The following is a 22,236-nucleotide window of genomic DNA, read 5'->3' as shown; positions in this document are numbered from 1 at the left end:
TAAACAGTAGTGGTATGCAAGGTCAAAGTTCATGTGTTCAGCCAACATCTAAGTTTGTCCACAGTTTTACTGTTAGCATAATTACGTCGATACAATAAATAGGTAATAACTGTCAATACCTTGGTTGGTCGGTTGATCTTTGATCGTAAAATTAAAAATCTTCATCGTCTAAAGTAAATCACGATTCATTAAGTCTTCGTGGTGCAAGGCCGTATATGATCTCACGTAGTTGAATTCCGTCGTTCACCAGTATTGTAAAGAAAAAGACACAAGTACGCCACATGAGTCGGTTCAGTTACCTGAATTAATGAACAGCATGAGTTGTCTATTTCAGCATATTGTCTGGCTTAACACGCCATGTTGTCGTGGATATGAAGCAATATCTGAGGCAGCCCCCACTAAACAATAGGTTTTGTCTGGTCAAAGATGACAATGATAACAAGGTTGAGCATTTGATATCATGGCTTTGCTACGTTGAAGATTTAGGGGATCACGTGACCGGAATAGACATGTTTGTTCTAGTATTGAAAGGCACGCGACCATGGTACAAGTAAACAATTTATTGGCGGGAAATCTAATGAAAATTCCCCATTCGAAAACAAAGAGTTGTTATCGAATACGGCGTACAACTCGATAATATTTATCCTATATGGATGGCATTCATCCAGTCACTAAGAGTGGTTGTTTTCAACCGTAATTTGAAATTTATACAACATCTATAAATATATGAACGTATAAACAAACATTCATGCATCCATGAAATTAGGTGTAATTATTATATCGTTATTTAATAGTTTGGCGATAATATTATAAGAAGGTCGTCAATACAAATAAGTTTAATAACGAATGCCATCGAACGACATAGATGGCTATTCTTACGTAACAGTGTTGATTTTTCTGAGAACCTCATTGAATAGTTTAGTATAATTATGTGGAAAGATTATGGATTTAACTAGACTCAGTTAGAGAGAATATTCCAGTGAAACCCCAGCCTATGCAGCCTGTTGAACCGCTGCACATGCGTGTACATGAACCACGTCAAACTTTGTACCTAGTGTTGTGTACACTATATTTCAGTCGAGCATGTTTCTTTTATTTCGACATGACGCATAAACCGGCTTCAGATTGAGCTAAATGGCACCCGTATATGACATTACTATGAAACATAGTTTTATAACTTCTTATAATGTGTAGGAAGGTAAAATGGGTAATCGCCTAATTCCCACCCACTCTTATATCCAGCCTCCTTGGTATATTTATGGTCCCATATGATGATCATTAGGTATGAAGACATTAAAGTTGATATCATGGTATACAATTTATGATTGAATGTAAAAATCAATTTTGAGATAAAATCGCAGATCAGTAGATAATTTTGTGAAATAGTACAACGATATAAGTAACCATAAATTCTTACTTGATTTATTCAAGAGACGTATTTAAAAACAAAATACAATAGATGTGGCCGATACGCCGGGTTGATGAAGTGACAAAGGGAAATGTAATTGGTTGATTTAAAGGCTTATCTAGTGAACTTACAATCCGTTTATTGATCGAAATAGTTCTCTCTTTCATTATAATTGCAGAGCATGCGTACAGTGACTTCTTGGCAAAATATGAGCAATCATTTATCAAATATGACGAATTCTGGTGAAAATGTGATCAGGAAATGATTCGACCAATGTGTCCAAATATTAGCCTGGTTACCTTCTTATATTTCGTGCTCCTCTGGCCCGCTCATATCATTTGAATCAAAAGGTACCTAAGTAACAAATGTATAAACTAAATATGACCAATCCTAAACCATATAAATACGCTGTGTATTCATGCCAAGTATCGTGGGCGCCATCTTGGATTTCATGGTTTCAACAGCCAGAGAAGAAAGTTTTTTTTTTCGTTCATTTGATAACCGTGACGAACAATAATATTGATTTTGTCAACCACCCGGGTCATTTGGCATTATAATAATTACACTCCCTTTTATGAAGGCACAAATGTTTTTAATAAATTTCAAAAAACAATTTGGAAACAATTTGACTAATAACAGTGACTTAATGAGTGCATACCACCCATATATAATATATTTTACGTACGTAGTCAGAGTAAATGTATCTCAATATTTTTTACATTTTTATTTATCCGAAACATCCATGTCTTCGGGAACAAAGTGTAATTTGATCATGGCCCCATCATATTGAAAACATTCGCTTCTCTTAAAACTGGCACTGGGTGAAATTAGATAACGTGCACATGGTACATCTGTGGACGAGTGGTCATATATAGTAACTGTAATGTATCCGTAACTATGCAACGAGTTCCTCCTTATCTCATGCCAATGCATGCCAACTGTGTGCTTGGTATTTCACACACTAATTGACGTATAGGTCACGGAATTTTTCGTCCAAGACAATGTGCGACAATTTAGAAAATATGTGTTTTTTATAGTTTGCGTCGATCGTGCATTCACAAGGGCTGTAATATTACAGAATGTTAATTGCAAGAATACAGGAAGTCGATGCATACAGGTGGCCATCACTGTTTTAACACCTGGCATTGAGGGCGCTGTCGTACAAGTTGAGATTTCACGGTCGAGCAAGGACGGAGCTGACGTATCACACGCACGTGAACGCCGCCGTATAACACAGTAGACTAAAACTTTTAACCTACAACCGAGCGATTGAGTTAAAACGTGAATAGTATATGCAATAACGATCAGGTAAAGTAATTATTAAATTGTTTCCGTAATTGCATCGTTATATGAACCGAGAGACCCATTTCCAATGAAGTAATCCATTTTGATGATGAAATGCGATAAACGTAAATGTGACGTGATGTCAGACATGATATGACGGCTGCTTATAGAGTATTCAAGTAAGGCATACTGCGAGTGTTTGCTTTGCGACTGTTTAATTTACTAAGAGCTATTCTGCTCACTTCGAAAAGGCACGGCGTATGGTGCACTCTAGACAGAACTAATACTCTAAGTAAACACTGCTGTGTACATTGAAGCAATAAACCTTGTATCATTTTATATTAAAACGTCCTCTTGTAAATATTGTATATTTCAATGTACGCGACGAACTGCATTTCACTGGCAAGTTTTGTAACTTTCAGACACGGTCACCGAGCTTACGTTTTTGACATTCAAAGATAACTTGGTTCAGTTTTTAACTGTGTGTGTAACTATTGTGGTCAAATATCGTGCTTTCTTTTGATGGTTACATATTTGCAGTACCGCCACATTCTGTTTATATGGTCCGATTGTTTCCGGTTTATAAGAACCATATAATTATGTATATTTTAGGTTTAGTGATTTAGAATAGAATTAGTTATTTTTAGTAAATACGTGTCAAGTGTCACCTGCGTGTCTAACAGTATTAGTATTAGTACAGATACACGCACATACTTTATCTGATTGAAAATACCCACTCCTCCATGACTATGTATCGCAAAGTTCATAAATCAGTATTTCTGTCAAGAGCAATCTTGGTGAACGTATTGAATAAGACCAATCCTCATTGATTTTGCACCAGTTTTTTAACCTGTGCAATACTGGGCCTTTCAACACTTTATCCCAATACTCAGTATTTTATGGAATACAATAGACGAAACAGTTCGCAGTCTATTCAGTGTAATTAACTTTGTTGCATTATCCGGTTCTCATATATTGAATGAATTACTTTCCGATATTTGAAATGTCCCGGATGTATATTCATAATAACCTCGTATTCACACCATGTCGATTGCTAATACATTGCCATGTGAGTCGTGTCAATAAACCAATGCTGTCGGAATATCATCAAAGAAATAAACGAGAAGCATTACAGCTGTGGGGAAATAACATTACCGAAAAAAGACTACAAATAAAATGCATTTACTTAAATAATATCACGTGAGCCTCATTCTAACTCATTTATTGTCACCGGAAATGACTTACGAGCGACGTCACGGCAGTTCTGTTATTTAGTTACTTGTGGACATTGTAATTACTGTAAATCGTAGTCATTCTGTTATCAAGTTTCGCCATTTCAATTTCAAAGAGGCGCTGATTTATATATAAATCGCCGCCCATACACTTCTACGTAATTTATCGTATGTATTTCTATGTACGGCCCACTATGTATGATGTACATGATACAGTGTGTAATATTATCTAGTCTCGGGTCGTGTTTCCCACTATGTAGGCCATTATTTTATTAATTTGAGTGTATATGCTTTCTTTGTGATTGTATAAGTAGATAATGAAACACTTATGTCATTTATAGATGATAAACATTTGTATTCATATGTAAATGATAAACCACACACTTTATAAAAACTGTAAACCACGATTGAATTCATATGAATATTGTCAACTACACACTTATATTCAAACATTTATTACATCCACACGCATGTACTCATATGTAAAATGTAAACCACATACTTGTATTCATATGTAGACGCAATCTGATTAAAATTGTAAAAAATCACAAAATCAAAATCAAAGTAAAATAATAAAATAAAAAGGCATTATTAACAAAAGTAATAAAAAAATAAATTAAAATAAGTTTATAGCCAAAATAATTAAAGCCCGTACACAACATCAGATTTTAATCAGATTGATGTAGTCGGTACACCACACACTTGTATTCATATGTAGGCTTTAAACCACACAATTGTATACATATGTTGACCGTGAACCACACACTTATATTCATACGTAGTGGGTAAACCACATACATGTATTCATATGTAGACTGCAAACCACATACATGTATTCATATGTAGATTGTAAACCGCATACTTGTAATTATATGTAGATTTTAAACCTCACAATTGTAATCATATGCAGACCGTAAACCACATACATGTATTCATATGTAGATTGTAAAACACATACTTGTATTCATATGTAGATTGTAAACCACATACTTGTATTCATATGTAGATTGTAAACCACACACTTGTATTCATATGTAGACTGTAAAACGCATACTTGTAATCATATGTAGATCGTAAACCACATACTTGTATTCATATATAGACTGTAAACCACCTGATTGCATTCATATGTAGACTGTAAACCACATACTTGTATTGATATGTAGATTGTAAACCACATACTTGTATTCATATTTAGATTGTAAACCACACACTTGTATTCATATGTAGACTGTAAAACGCATACTTGTAATCATACGTAGATCGTAAACCACATGTATTCATATGTAGACTGTAAACCACCTGATTGTATTCATATGTAGACTGTAAACCACATACTTGTATTCATATGTAGATTGTAAAACGCATACATGTATTCATATGTAGATTGTAAACCGCATACTTGTAATTATATGTAGATTTTAAACCTCACAATTGCAATCATATGCAGACTGTAAACCACATACATGTATTCATATGCAGACTGTAAACCACATACATGTATTCATATGTAGATTGTAAACCGCATACTTGTAATTATATGTAGATTTTAAACCTCACAATTGTAATCATATGCAGACTGTAAACAACATACTTGTATAAATATGTAGATTGTAAACCACATACTTGTAGTCATATGTAGATTGTAAACCACATACTTGTATTCATATGTAGATTGTAAACCACATACTTGTATTCATATGTAGATTGTAAACCACACACTTGTATTCATATGTAGATTTTAAACCTCACAATTGCAATCATATGCAGCCTGTAAACCACATACATGTATTCATATGCAGACTGTAAACCACATACATGTATTCATATGTAGATTGTAAACCGCATACTTGTAATTATATGTAGATTTTAAACCTCACAATTGTAATCATATGCAGACTGTAAACAACATACTTGTATAAATATGTAGATTGTAAACCACATACTTGTATTCATATGTAGATTGTAAACCACACACTTGTATTCATATGTAGACTGTAAAACGCATACTTGTAATCATATGTAGATCGTGAACCACATACTTGTATTCATATATAGACTGTAAACCACCTGATTGCATTCATATGTAGACTGTAAACCACATACCTGTATTCATATGTAGATTGTAAAACGCATACATGTATTCATATGTAGATTGTAAACCACATACTTGTATTCATATGTAGATTGTAAACCACATACTTGTATTCATATGTAGACTGTAAAACGCATACTTGTAATCATATGTAGATTGTAAACCACACACTTTTATTCATTTGTAGACTGTAAACTACCCACTTGTATTCATATGAAGATTGTAAACCACACACTTGTATTCATATGTAGAATGTAAACCACATACTTGTATTCATATGTAGACTGTAAACCACTTACTTGTATTCATATGTAGGTGTAAACCACACACTTGTATTCATGTGTAGACTGTAAACCACACACTTGTATTCATATGTAGACTGTAAACCACACACTTGCATTCATGTGTAGACTGTAAACGACATACTTTTATTCATATGTAGACTTTAAACCACACATTTGTATTCATACGTAGACTGTAAACCACACACTTGTATTCATAGGTAGACTGTAAACCACACACTTGTATTCATATGTAGACTGTAAACCACACACTTGTATTTATATGTAGAATGTAAACCACTACTTTTATCCATATGTAGGTGTAAACCACATCCTTGTATTCATATGTAGATTGTAAACCACACACTTGTATTCATATGTAGACTGTAAAACGCATATTTGTAATCATATGTAGATCGTAAACCACATACTTGTATTCATATGTAGATTGTAAAACACATGATTGTATTCATATGTAGACTGTAAACCACACACTTGTATTCATGTGTAGACTGTAAACCACACAATTGTATTCATATGTAGAATGTAAACAACATACTTTTATTCATATGTAGACTGTAAACCACACACTTGTATTCATATGTAGACTGTAAACCACACACTTGTATTCATAGGTAGACTGTAAACCACACACTTGTATTCATATGTAGACTGTAAACCACACATTTGTATTCATATGTAGACTGTAAACCACACACTTGTATTCATATGTAGACTGTAAACCACACACTTGTATTTATATGTAGAATGTAAACCACTACTTGTATCCATATGTAGGTGTAAACCACACACATGCATTCATATGTAGACTGTAAACCACACACTTGTATTCATAGGTAGACTGTAAACCACACACTTGTATTCATATGTAGACTGTAAACCACACATTTGTATTCATATGTAGACTGTAAACCACACACTTGTATTCATATGTAGACTGTAAACCACACACTTGTATTCATATGTAGACTGTAAACCACACACTTGTATTTATATGTAGAATGTAAACCACTACTTGTATCCATATGTAGGTGTAAACCACACACACTTGCATTCATATGTAGACTGTAAACCACATACTTGTATTCATATGTAGAATGTAAACGACATACTTTATTCATATGTAGACTGTAAACCACACACTTGTATTCACAGGTAGACTGTAAACCACACACTTGTATTCATATGTAGACTGTAAACCACACATATGTATTCATGTGTAGACTGTAAACCACACACTTGTATTCATATGTAGACTGTAAACCACACACTTGTATTTATATGTAGAATGTAAACCACACACTTGTATTCATATGTAGAATGTAAACGACATACTTTTATTCATATGTAGACTGTAAACCACACAATTGTATTCATATGTAGACTATAAACCACATACGTGTATTCATTAGTAGATTGTAAACCACACACTTGTTATGATATGTAGACTGTAAACCACACACTTGTATTCATATGTAGATTGTTAACCACTTACATGTATTCATATGTGGATGTAAACCACACACTTGCATTCATGTGTAGACTGTAAACCACACACTTGTATTCATATGTAGAATGTAAACCACACGCTTGTATTCATATGTAGAATATAAATCACATACATGTATTCATATGTGGATTGTAAACCACAAACTTGTATTCATATGTAGATTGTAAACCACTTACATGTATTCATATGTATATTGTGAACGACACACTTGTATTCATATGTAGACTGTAAACCACACACTTGTATTCATATGTAGAATGTAAACCACATACTTTTATTCATATGTATACTGTAAACTACACACTTGTATTCATATATAGACTGTAAACCACACACTTTTATTCATATGTACATTGTAAACCACACTAATGTATTCATATGTAGATTGTAAACCACAATCTTGTATTCATATGTAGACTGTTAGCCACACACTTTTATTCATATGTACATTGTAAACCACACTATTGTATTCATATGTAGATTGTAAACCACAATCTTGTATTCATATGTAGATTGTAAACAATACACTAGCATTCATATGTGGATTGTAAACAATACACTTTATTCATATGTAGATTGTAAACAATACACTTGTATTCATATGTAGATTGTAAACAATACACTTGTATTCGTATGTAGACTGTAAACCACACACTTGCGTACATACCAGTATGCAAATTGAACACATATGGAGCTATATCTTATGAAGTGTGTACATCTAAAATGCTTTTCATAGAGATGATCACTACTTGCCATCTGTTCACACATAATTTGATCCGATAAACACTAATCGTTCAGTCTTTTTACATTATAAGCCGTGCAATCATGTTGGCATTAATGCAGCTAAATGTGCTATTCCAGCGCCAATCAGTTGAACTAAAATATCTACATAGGTTCCCCACCACCCAAACCTGTTTAATTAGTCAAATAATCGTGGTTGGTGGTGTTGACCTCGCAAATGATTCTAATGCAAACTCATCTAGGATAGAAGACGATCCCCATTTTGTGTTAAAGCCCATGTTCCAATCATGTGTCCGGAATAGAAACCGCTAGCGGTGATTGGTTGGTGCTTTTTATTTCGTCATCTATAACATAACTCGTCTTCTTGGTAAAGTATTGACTGACAATTACATCATGGGAGATACCAACCAATAATTACCATGAAGAGGACGCTTGCATCCGTGCGTGCTGATATTGCTCTTACAATATGGCTTCAGAATTATGTTATTAAAATTATAATAGCGAGGGTCTTAGCGGGAAGTGTCGTTTCTATAAGAAGAGTCCCTGATGAAGATTATTCTAATAAACTTACTATTCAGACTAAACGAGTTCTTCTAAATTGAGTGCATATGTGTAATCAGTTCTCTCTTCGGGTTTTCACTATTTAATAGCTCTCGAGATAAAATAATTATGTCATTCACTTTCTTACGCCCGCACACATCACTTATATCTATCATATGTATGTCGTATTAAACACTTATTGTCCATTTCTAGCTGATTGGGGGTCATGCTGGGGGACAGACGGAACCATTGCAGATTTAGTCCACTCTGTGCCCGTTTATTGGCATCATTTAACACGGAAACCTTATTTACTGAACTGTACTCTCGCATTGAAATGTTTTTTGTCACCCCAGCCTTGACCAATATGAGATTACACTAAATTCCTTTTTAGATCAACTGATATAAGCAGTGCAACAACTTAATCTTTTCTACTTATAACGCATATTTGATTTGATGCCAGTGTGAAATTTCCACTTTGAATAAGCTAGTATCAACGTATGGAAATGCAAGTTATGTACGTTCTACCCACAATTCCTTTTTTGTTGTAGCAACGTATTGATGAATACTCATTAATTACAAAAGCATTGTTATTAATTAATGATCTTTATTGTTTTAATTACTGAAGTTATGAAATAATCACTTGTAGCGGTATTGAAATAGCTGGTGACACAGAAAAATGGTTTTATATTAATATTTTTATTGCAATGTGCCCGTTGTGAAGTCAGTCTGAAATAAAGTCAGAAGAAACAGGCATCCAGCATTAGCAGCGTGAAAGATGGCAGCCCGAGATACACTAGCACAAAAACAGTGTAAATAACAGTGTCCCACTGAAGATGTATTGATAATTACTTTATATGAATGTATGCAACTTGCACTGTGTCCCTGGATGAATATATTATACAAAAGTAGGCAACCCAGGCCCGTAGCCAGCACTTTTGAATGGGGGGTTCGAAAACAAAAATAATATATTTGACGTGAAACGTGTGAATTTTATAATATTAAAAAGTGTCTTTGAGCTCTGTTACAGGCATTTTTATATTCTCGGTTTTAAATTCAATTGGTTTACTTTGTGTTACGTTGGTAAGTTATTTCACATAACATCATTGAACTGTTTTACCATATGATTTTAGAGAAGGGGTCCTGAGCCATTCCCCACCCACAGACAAACGCACCCACACCCTAGATCCACTACGGAAAAATGCTGTACACAAAAAAGACAAGACTATACGTATCTTAGCATTATTGTCTAAGCATTTTAAGGTAGAAGGCTACTTACGAGTTTTTTCGCTCTTCGCAGATGTTAGCGCACATAAAAGTGACACGATTTCCTGTCGAAATCTGTCTACAATTATTCATTTTAGTATTAGTCAATTTTGTATTATGTAATTTTATTTCTGTACAGGGCCTCAGCCCATTGTAGAAAATGTAATGAGTAGAAAAGTGCATACCACGTTTTAAAAACAATACATTCAACATCCATATAAACATATGGTACTAAGTTAAGCTGGATTAATCTTCATCTCGTCGCTCGAAAACTTTTAAAAGATACAGAACTAGTTGATAAATGGTGTGGCAGTTTGTGTAGCGACGAAGTAAGCCCAGACTGTCAGTATTTGCAAAATTGCATATTGCATTATTTGACAAAAGATCAACCCTTAGATCATTTAAAATGGACATATAAAAACAAAGTGAATTTCATTTTCTACCATGCTAAATTCAAGCATATCACTGCAAAAACTAAAAATTTATTGATCTAACTATATTTTTGTGTGTCTACCTAATTCAACATTATTTTTATGGCCAAAACAGCGAAAACTCGTCAGTATATATTTTAGTCTATAATTGCTTGCCAATAAATCTCCCAGGTTTAAATACTACTTTGATTTTCCCTAAAGTACACAGCCTGGATGATTGTGAAATTGAGGCATGTCATTCTTGCTGACAAATTGTTTTTATTCTTTGAGTAAATATCTCTAAGAAATTTGCAGTATCTTCAACTTGTTTTTCAAACCAGACAATGCCGAAACCATATTTGAACAGGCGATTTTTATGTGGGTATCCCAAGTAAGTCTGCCGGTTTCGTCTAATCGTTTAAGCATGATATAACATGTTTTGGGGTTCCAGCTATTTTTTACTTCAACTAATTTTAACCAATATGAGATACAACGCTTAAAATAACCACAGCATAATGGCAGCCTTCTTCATTCGTCCAACATCGCTACATTGTTAGTACAACTATTAACGCTAAGTAGATATCTGCAAAATGTTGTCTGTACCCTCTCGATTTTGTACCTCAATATCGCTACTATAAGAAATAGCTGGAACAATGATTGCATCAAACAAATTAAATGCACTAATCAATGGCATACCATATATGTTTCTTACAGTATGTAAATGTTTTGGTTCATTGTAAATCTGTTTTTAGAGGGCGGTAAATAATATACATATAGTGGAAGTTTAGCAGCGGTCTCAATAGACTTCAATGACTACATCTCCTTTTTATGAACCCACTAAAAATATAGTAAATTTTCTAAGACATCAAAACAAAAAACGTGTAAAAAAATATGTTTGAAAAATATGATTCGTCGCATAGTTTCAGTGCTGAAGCAACACAGTGGGGTAAATTGTTGGCTGCAATGAGCTCTTCGACCTATACAACTCGTGATGATAAATCTTCGGCATTTTTTTAATGATCTGTTGAATCCGTAGCTATACACTATTGTTCAATAACAGAGGCTACACGTACTAATACAATAAGTTGACTACATTTGGCTGATACATTTGCAACAAAAAAGTATATATGCCATTATTTAAAAATACAAAACTAATGAACCAAACTAGGAAAGTACAGTGTCGTGTTGTGTCAATCCCGTTCGACACTTTACTAACTGAGCGAACACACTCGCACAAGACAAACGGCCCTATTCAGGACCACCACATCATTCATAGAATGACTACAATTACATTATTTTTTCAATGTTGTTTTAATATTTAACATCAGCTGCTGAATCTGATAGTTACCTCACTGAGTCAAGTGATTTAAACGATGATATTTTTTTTTAATTAATACTGTTTGTTTATTATGTTCTAATCTACGATAATAAATCTATTCACTTCCAAAATTTAGGGGGTTCGACCGAACCCCCCGAACCTCCCCAAACTACGGGCCTGCAACCCGTGTGATTAAAATAATATTCCCATTCAGTTCATAAAGACGAATTTGTATGCCATACAAGATGACTACATAAATTGAATACAGGCAATCATGAAATATGATTAAATAGTTTTAGATTACGTAATCTGAAATATGTGAAGACCATGCCGAAACGGTGTCAATTGCAATTATTCTCGGTGTTCGCGATAGTTACATCAACCAAGTATACAACAAGTTTAATGATTCGTGGTTATTGTTAATATACAGTTCATGATAATTGTGTATGAATTATGGTAATCAGCACGTAATGATCACGTGGTATGACATAATATAATAAGCTTGATAAAAATGGCAACCATGGTGATACAATAGTGTTCCAGATGTGGAAAAATTCATAATTGCATCATTTGAAAGAACACAATGGAATAGAGTTTCTGATGGAATTTGGATGATAACTTCATCTGAAAGAAAGCGAGCAGCGTGACATTAGAGTTCTCGGTGTGGAGTTTCATAGATTGCAATCCGCATCACAAAATAGTTTGAGCTTTTAATTATTACATCATCTAAAAAAAGAAACTACTTTCTCCGATGTGTAGCTTTTTATGATTATGTTCTTGAGTGATTATGTCTTCTGGTAACCAGCATGGCAAACTAGTGTCCCCGTTGTTGGATGTATAATAATTTTATCACTAGAACGGAGAAAACCAGTGTCCAACTGTCAATGACGTAATGATTGCACTATCAACAAAAGAAAACCAGTGAAACGAACAAAGTGTTCCTGGTGTGGAGGTCTTGATGATTATGTAGAACATTGTGACAGTCATGGAATAATGCTAAATTGTTGCAGTTCATATAGATGAAATGTGTTTTGATGATTACATCATTCGAATATTTACAATCAGAGGTTTGTCGTGAAGACAAGGCCATATATTAACATGTCAGTCACAGAAAAATGTAACCAATCTGACGAAATGTTAGTATTGTCATTGGTGATTACACCCTCTGTGACCAGAACACAGTCATGCAGTGATATCGTCTGTTGTGAAGTGCATGATGATTACATCGCTGACTGTATACAACCAGTATTTTATAAAAGTATGTGCAGTTCATGATAATACAGTGTTCTTATTCTTTAAAGCGCGGTGGTCGTCGCGCAGCGCGTGTTCAATTTTCATGTAAATAAACAATGTATTTTACACGCGTTGTATACATCGCTATGAATCCCATATCGAACAGGACGCGGCGTGACGACTGCCGCCCTTTAAATATATGAAATAACACAACACGCATATTGAAATTCTCGCCTTATTCTAAAGATCACAATGTTTTACACCATATGAAAGAAAGCAACCAGTGTGTCCTCGGTGTTGAGATATTGAATATAAGAATATCTGAAAGGCGATCAGCATTGGCAAGATAGTGCAGGGAATTCCCCGGCCTGTGTAGGTCTCGATGAAAGACGACAACAAATGTTGAAGAAATAGTATCATGCTATAGAGTTATTGATTATCGAATTATCTGTCATGACAAAATGGTTGATTATATCACAAATACCACCCCACAGTGTAATATAATAATCCCATCTTTTTTTAACAGTATTTGAAAGGCGGCACCCAGCACGATGAAAGAGTGTCTCCTTTGTGGACTTCTTGAACACAAATCTGAATAAAGTATTTTGGTGTTTTCTTTGTAGAGTTCTTGAACATCATCTGAATAAACCAATCAAGTGTGATTAGCTGCCCGGGTTCCTTATGTCACTGTTGCAAACTTTAGATGAATTTAGTTATGAAATATTTTTCTTGATGTATACTTCTTGAATCACAAATAAATTTGGCCAGTCGAGTCGTTTTCTTGTGAATAAAATTCCAGATAAATTAACTTGAATGATAATGATGTTAATCACTTCTGTCATTATTAAACACCTCGAACATGTAATAAAATTAAAATTAGAGTAATTAAATTACTTATGTATATACCTGATTCACAACCAGCACTAGTATACAGTAAATATAGTGGACACGATGATGGAAGAGAATGTAGAACAGTTCTCGTAGCTCCTTGGTTTTCAACCAATTTTCAGATGCCACTCGCATAAAAAGTATTAAATAATAATAATAATAATAATAATAATAATTAAATAATTCTAGTACATCTTCGTTGGTTTATTATGGTAATGTTGGAACTAGTAAAGGATTTTATTAAACTCACATATAATTAAATTTCATACATCCAGAAAATTGTAAATACTAGTTTTTATTTGCCAGGTGTCAAAAAAAGTAAATTTCTGTACGTAACATTGCTTATCCAAAACTGAAAACTGCTAGCCAAAACAAAAAAAATCTGACATCTTCTGTGAATACACGTAACAATTTTGACCACGTGATACTCTGTCATATAGTTCAACAAGAAAACAATATTGTAAACAATATTAATATACATTATCATGGATATAAGTCAATTACCTGACGGAGCGTGTCGTAATAATACAAAAAAAACAATATTCCATAATCCATTTTACTATGGAGCGGGAAGTGAGTTCTCCGTAAAGACTATATTTAATATGCAAACTTTTAATGCACTTCAAAATTGCTGTGTTCACTGTAGGATGGTGGTTGAGAACCGGAACCATAACACGTGTCACTGTGGACAGTTTTACAGTTCGCATTTATGAGATGTAAGCGGTGTAATGTTCGTAGATTAACAACAGAGGATTCCAAACATTTCACAGCAATGCATCTCAGCCCCAAAAAGAAATGTTTGGATTGTGCCAATTTGAAGTGCCCTTATTATTTTACACAACACATCTCGAGGGAACACATTCAGAACATCTTGTATATAATCAACACTTATATTAGCAGTGTCAATAATAGAATAAGGAATTAGAGCATGTTTGCGAGAGGTAATACAGAGTTCAATTCAACATCTCCATATCGCCTACTACAAGCACCACGTTTTGCTGCACTCCTGAGTGGGAGTTGGGTTTATTCAGTTTACAGTTTACCGCATAGCTTTAATTTAGCTAATCATTTTATTAAACGAATTCCTTTCTCACAAAGAATTCACGCATAAAGGTAAATTCAACGAGAGTGACAAAGAAATAAATTGCGTGCGTGACTGACAGTCACAAGTAAGCAGGCACCATTGTGATGATAATTCCATCGGAGAATCAGTCTAAGAAGAAATCCCCTGCAGCTGCGCGGTGGCTCGATTCTAGTGGATGTTGTCTTTTCAATGTTTTTTTTTTATCTTTTAGTTTTGTGTCTTTCTGGCCTCTTATATAGATACTTCAGTATGTAAATGTGTTTGGTGCCCGATACTATCAAAACGATTGAAATTATTACTGTAATAATTGTTTGAGTTGTAAGAATTACAGCTCCCATGGCCTGTGTTTTCGGGAGTTTAAAGTTTCTCGAATCCCTTCGGCTGATAAAATACGTGATCACGCGTCGTTTTCTTGTTGTTGAACAATGGCAGTATTTCGTTGTACATGATCTCTCAATTGCTCGAAATGTAAAGAGTCGAAGTTTTCGGGTATTCCATCGTACGTGAACGTGCTAAAACTCATCGAAGCAGACGTTCAATAGATGAACATTGTGAGGGGGAAATTGCTTCAGATAACTTAGGGGCAATGCCCACTCCCGGATATTGCCAAAGCTCTCTGTGTTTCGTTCAAAGGTATTTGGGGATTTAACTTAATTACTACTAATAAATGACGAGGTTTTTAATGGGTTATTAAATTATTCTCAAGTGATGTAGCAAAATCGGTGTCCCAGCAGTGGGAAGGTTTTCTCTGTTAGATTTTATGTTCAATATCAGCTTTTACATACCGCGGCTCAGTTGACCCCCGCACACACTGAACTACTTGCAGCCGCTGTTGTCAAACAGAGTTCATTACTGTGGATATGCTACAGTGTCAACATACAACGCATCCCATGGGAGGTGAATATTGATTACCGAACGCGTAACACTGTCTGGCATCAATAAAAAAAATAATTACATGCGCGACCCCTGTAACCTGTTTTCCACGAGCGAACCTTGGGGAGTATACTCGACTGATGGAATGTCGCCAGGTACTTTTCAATGAAACGTTGTTAGGCATGTAACAGAATGTAGTTATTCTAGCCGCTACTGCTATTGTCAGATAGGTATAATTTCAGTCAAAACTATTTCTTGAAATGCCGATTTCGATGAACCGTTGAAGCAGAAGTTGTTTTCGTCACTGCCAGTCGATGTATTAATGCAAACGAAAAAAATAACAACTTTTCGATGTATGTGAAATATTTTTGTTCATCTCGGCAAACAATCTGTGCTTCATTATTGCGGTGCTTTCAAAGGGAGACTATTCGATATTGAGTTCCTGTATACGTCACTCTGTGTTGTTTTATTGCGAACACAGCTATCACCACCAAATTGGATAACAGTAAAAGGTAACACACGTTTTATATAATTGAGTATCTTATATTGACCGATGTTATCCAAATATGGCATACCAGGGCCTAGCCACGCAGTAAGGCGTAATACAATCGATGCTATTTTTCCAGCTAGATATTGTTATTTTATTACAAATATTACTGATCGAAGATATGAAGTTCTTCCTCCGATTTTTAAAGTAATCGCATCAGTTTGTTGATTAAATGTATTGTCTCGATAGTGTAGAATCAATACTATGGCATGGTGGCACAGTATGAATACATATGTATGGTATGTTTCGTCATCGTGTATGGATAACGTGTACCAAACTCAATCTATATTAAGCTTGGCAAATCGTATTTTTAGGAAACTGATTACATCGCCGCTGTATGCTGACCACGAACACGCGTGTAATTAGATAATATGTTACGTAATTAACAATTTAATCATAAGTGGGGAATGTGAAAAAAATATATTTTTAATGTTCACCAGGAAGCGGATTTTATTATGGTCATTATTCGGTAATTGGTAAGGGTCATCAAACTAACAAATTCCATTTCCTGGGGTCCATTACAATTATCCATTATTTGTGTATTGCTTCATCAGTAGATGGTTTGTCTGGCAAACGACGTTGTCGCTGTTATCCCTGTCTTTAATTATTCATCCTGGGGTAATTGGTCTTATTTATCTCTGCACCTAGCTGACAATTGCCTTACTGGATCTGATTTCCGGACTGCGTGTCCGAATAATGACGCAATTCTAAAGCAATTACTTCTTAACTGCCTTTGGGGGCAAGCCATTTCGGAGCAGTATGGTTTAGCTGTCGAGCTTCATCGTCTTGTTTGCTAGCAAACTAAAGATGTAAAATGCCATGCGGATCGGAGACAATTCAAACATGTATCATTTTATTTAACTACACGTGCGCACAAGCATTAAAACTAAATCCATCGGTTCTCGTGGGAATCATTAAAATGGAAATTGGGATCGTTATGGCCATACTGTTTTATCCCCCCTAAGCGAGAAGACACGGTTACAATTTGCGTTTGCTTTGATAGACGCACTTATCGTTTGTAATAAAGCCTGATCGTGTTTGTATTCTCTCATTCATTGAACCTTAGTGAATATCATCAGCGTAAAATCGACTCATTAGAGACCAAGTAGATCGTACACTAACATAACATATTAATGGTTCGTTTGAGTCTGATATTAAAAAAATATTATAGAACTCTCCTTTACTGTACTTTTGTCAATTGGTTGTCTCCATTGGCGTTTTGAGTTAGCTTGCACTTGTTTATACTTATATAGTACATTATTGTATCTGAATGCGCCCTCATTTTCCATTTTCAAACGTTCCCTTATATATTTCACTGCATTTAATGTCGGCGTAGTTTTGACATAATTGCGTGTAAAAGCCGGCCACTTCTGTATAAAAAAAACCTTTTATGTGGTAAGCCATCATACTTTCTTAATACAGCCGTAATCATGTAGTGCAATTAAACATACCCAGGCGAGTTGCAGCTAGTACCGAAGACATTAGGGATAATTAGGTAAATTCTAGACTCGTAATGGTTTGTAGTTGCTATTATGCGCGATACAGACCAATTGAAATGTACATTCCATTACCAAAAGCAAAACGAATGGAAAACATTTAAGGGCATTGATGGAGTGACCTTTTTGAGTTGTTTTTTTCTGCTGTCTTGAAAAATCACAATTTATATGACGGCGATTACAACCTTGCAAATTATCTAGAGTGACTCCAATAACAGTATTACATGTTCCTTCATGCCTTCATGTCGGCTGAAAGGAAAACTTTGACAGAAACGAGACTTGTATCTCAATGTGGACATACAACATACGGGGAAGGCGTATTTAAAGCGTTATACTCTCAGAAACTTGTAATCTTTCTGCCAGATTCACTCTGACTGTGGAAACCATCGTTAGTGAAGTGTCTAATCATGATTTATGTTTATTTCTCCGTGTGTACATTACGAGTTGAACTTCGCTGACACGGAAGTCGCCGCGTGGATCTTGATCGCATGCCGTAGACTAGGAAATGAAACACACATACATAACCAATGTTAACGTAATAGATAACGCGACGAATGTTAAATGGGTGACATGCGATCAAACGTACATCAATTACAACATGTCTTCTCGCATGTCAAAAGGTGACACATCCTGCATCATTTCCATGGCAACCGCATTCCACGCTTTCCAACTTCTATTAACCTCGTGATGCGAGGGGGCTGATTCTTTAATTTACACATTTTGCCCGCGGTGCTTCACCATAACCAAATTGAATTTCGACTCGTATGCCATTTTACACTTGGTTACCTTGTTTGGGCGGTTCTCGCGGTGTAAGGGCTCACTGATCTCGTAATATTAGGCTTTCAACTTGCACCGATACGATATTATAAATAATGCAGTTAATATCCCATTGATAACTGCCCACACATCACTGTCACTTCATTCCAAATTTCCGTAAAGCGCACTACCGGATGTCGGATTCCGACTAAAAATAATTAACTATGCAAGGCACATGTGCCGTAATTTCCTCCAAACCAACTCAGTGGTAAATGTATTAAGAGACAATTGTCCAGGGTTCGCTTCGTCTACTTCTACATCGATACCATTGAGGACCGCCTTGCGTAAATGTCACTTACGGGGCATCATTGCGCCAGGTGTACATCGACGGAGGTCTTGTTTAACCCGAAACGGCAGCGATACGACCTCAGTGAAACCAAGATTCGAACGCGTTATTTCTAGACAGATTCAATTCTAAATGTAAATAATATCACTGGACACATATCCTTTCTATTATTGGGACAAACAAGTTAACGCTCTACAATTGTTTGTTAGTTTGCCTATTTAACAAAAGGTGTAGCTACAACACCGAGGCTTTTGATCTTACGTGCCATACCCTATTCAATAGCAACGTCCCCAGGATACGTGTTTCATTCTATACTAAAAAAAAGTTAATCAAAGAAACCGAATTCAGGCGACGTTGTTAAATTTAAAGTACAGTAGCAGTACCAATATTGTATATAGTCTCTGTTTTGAGGTTTATTCCTCGACTCCTAACTGCCGGGGAAGGATTATCACTATTTTGAAAGACTATGAAGACAAAAGGAAACAGAGCTGCAATAGTGTTACTAGATATATACGTACATAGATATTACTGAGTAAAATTAAACACAGCCGATCACAATAATGCCGCTGGCCGAGTCATTGTATACATCTTGTATCGAAAGTCCACAATACTAATTATAAAAGCTCCCGTAGTACTTCTATAAGCTCAGAATTCATATACCTGGGTTTAATACACTGACATTGCACGTGAGATCAGATTTCGACCGTGCCCAGTGGTCACCGTTCCCTCAGACACAGCTACCTACTTATAATTCATTCGGTTCTGCTCTTCTAATAGTCTACTTTGCGTTCGTCGCAATTTGAAGACAAATCACACGCAATCATTCAGTTTAGACTGACTGGCAAATCAGCGTCATGTTTACCGTTTATCACCGGCATACATGTATACTGAATCTCCCACGTTGGACTCAGACGTAGAGCTATAGTCAAACGATCACCATGGTAACCTTACATCACTCTACGCCTTAAGTTGTTAATGTACATCGTCAGCTTCGATTGCCAATAGGTAGGAGCTCGCCGTTTGTGTTCATTTCGATTTGAACCATCGATTGCGCAGTGCATTACTCTAACATATAACGTGTACGTGCGGTGTATATACACGTATTTAGCTGTACCGTCATTCGTACACAACACCGTCCACGATGGCTATCGTAATACAGAGCAATAAGAGTTGTCAAGTCATTTGCATATCGTCATATTACGCGATCCCGGTATTTATGATTCGACGCAGGTGAACGGTGAGGCACAGTACGAAGCGGTGACTGTGTGAATTGGTCTCGTATGGACACATCATATACCCAAGCGACTGAGCACGAATTTGACGAAGACTGTGGTTGTTCGTATACTGGTAGCATGTACCTATGTAATTAGTGTTCATTGGAGTGACAACTTGGTGTGAAAACGAGTTCACGAACTCTTAAATAATTTTACCGAGGGTAACCATTATATAGGTAACATACTATTTTGGAAACTTCTTTTGTGTTCAGTTACTTTATTGAAAACCATGAAAGCTTTCATGTTTACAATCTCTCTCTTCTTGTATATATAGTGAGAGAGGTTTTTAACTCCAGATAGTGCCAGTAGAAATAACGACCACTCACGCGTACATGCGGAGTACAACTTCACGAACTGACAAGGGGCGTCGTGTTTTCTCATTTTAATAGAAGTCATCTGCAAAGATCAGGAGAAGATGTAAAGAAGCAACTGCTTGAAACGCTGTAAAGAGGAATTTATCTATGCTAAACCATCAGAATGTGTTCCGTAATTACTACGCTGGCCGTGTTGGCAGTGACTCACATTATGTTAGGGCTGATCTCATTCGGCGTTGGAGCTATATCCTCATCTAGGGCCGTAATGTGGTTAGCCCATACCGTGTCGCCAGTCTGGAGCGGAGCATGTGTGAGTATTACACAACTTTACTAGCATTAAATGCCTCACTGTATTTTATTACGATCACCTGTACAGTGGTCGGCATTCTTCTTATATTACAGTCTCTGAGCTAAGTGTGATTTAAAAAGCAATTTCTATAGCTTAATATGACACCACAGCTGCCCCGTACATGGGAGGGCATTTACTTGCGCTCAAGTGTGTCCTTCCCAATTCAATTTGAATAAAATGTATTTGTCAGTCAATCACAATTATTATTTCGACATAAACTGGATATCTAATATATTACAGAAATTGTGTATATAAATGTCTACTAATTGCATTGTACTATAGTAATATTAACCATGAGTGTATGTGTGTATATTATGACGCCGTTGTTACAATGTAATCAAGTATTGCCACTTGATGAACTGAATATTGTGCGGGGACCCACCCTGATGCGTTGGTAGATAGGTGTATGCGGGCCATAGTGGACTTGTTTTTAATGTTTACTGCCAATGAGGTACGTGGATTCGTGAAAGTAGTGGACAGACAAATACTAAGAATAAAAATGAATACAATGTATAAGATTAGGATTAGGTCTGATAGGTTATATATGTTATGTTGTATCATAACTGATTAATCTTATTAAGTGAGAATCACTAAAAGCAACCAGTTTGTTACTGCCCAGCCCACACCTCATCAGAATATTCAACTAAAGAACACTGACACACTCATTACCGATATTCAGTAATTTTAAACCGACTAGAATTCAGAGCTTAAATGAGCTGTATTTCTTACAAACGTTTCCATAGCGACAATAAAGATCATAGTCAGTCTCTTTGAAATGGGTTCTTTATATCAATTTAGACAATGGTACTAGACGGTATAAGTATCATCATCCTAATTAATATTCGCACGGGATTTGAATGACGCCCTTCGTTTTTGCCACACAGGTTTAATTAGAGGTCGATTCACTCTATAGCGAACACTTATTTGATTATAACGGCGAGGTCGACGCAATATACATATATATATATTTGTT

The 22,236-nt window shown here is 35.5% G+C and overlaps 1 protein-coding gene across 7 annotated transcripts in view; it reads left to right on the top strand.

Annotated features, from left to right (window-relative positions):
- The window catches only part of LOC102808790 (transmembrane protein 196-like), a 61,889-nt gene that overhangs the window by 8,884 nt on the left and 30,769 nt on the right, over nucleotides 1-22,236 (top strand). For 4 of the 7 annotated variants that reach the window (XM_078008730.2, XM_006815730.3, XM_078008735.2 and 1 more), the window contains one exon: nucleotides 20,990-21,224. In XM_078008730.2, coding sequence (XP_077864856.1) covers nucleotides 21,078-21,224 — 147 coding nt within the window. In that variant the 5' untranslated portion in view covers nucleotides 20,990-21,077. Of the gene's footprint in view, nucleotides 1-2,538; nucleotides 2,717-16,563; nucleotides 16,694-20,491; nucleotides 20,777-20,989; nucleotides 21,225-22,236 lie in introns of those variants that run through there. The other 3 variants (XM_078008733.2, XM_078008734.2, XM_078008732.2) reach the window with 3 other exon arrangements.

This window comes from Saccoglossus kowalevskii, chromosome 2 (genome assembly GCF_978046115.1).
Source record: "Saccoglossus kowalevskii chromosome 2, keSacKowa6.1, whole genome shotgun sequence".
Classification (NCBI taxonomy): Eukaryota; Metazoa; Hemichordata; class Enteropneusta; family Harrimaniidae; genus Saccoglossus; species Saccoglossus kowalevskii.
This window is presented reverse-complemented; position numbering and strand designations above follow the sequence as displayed.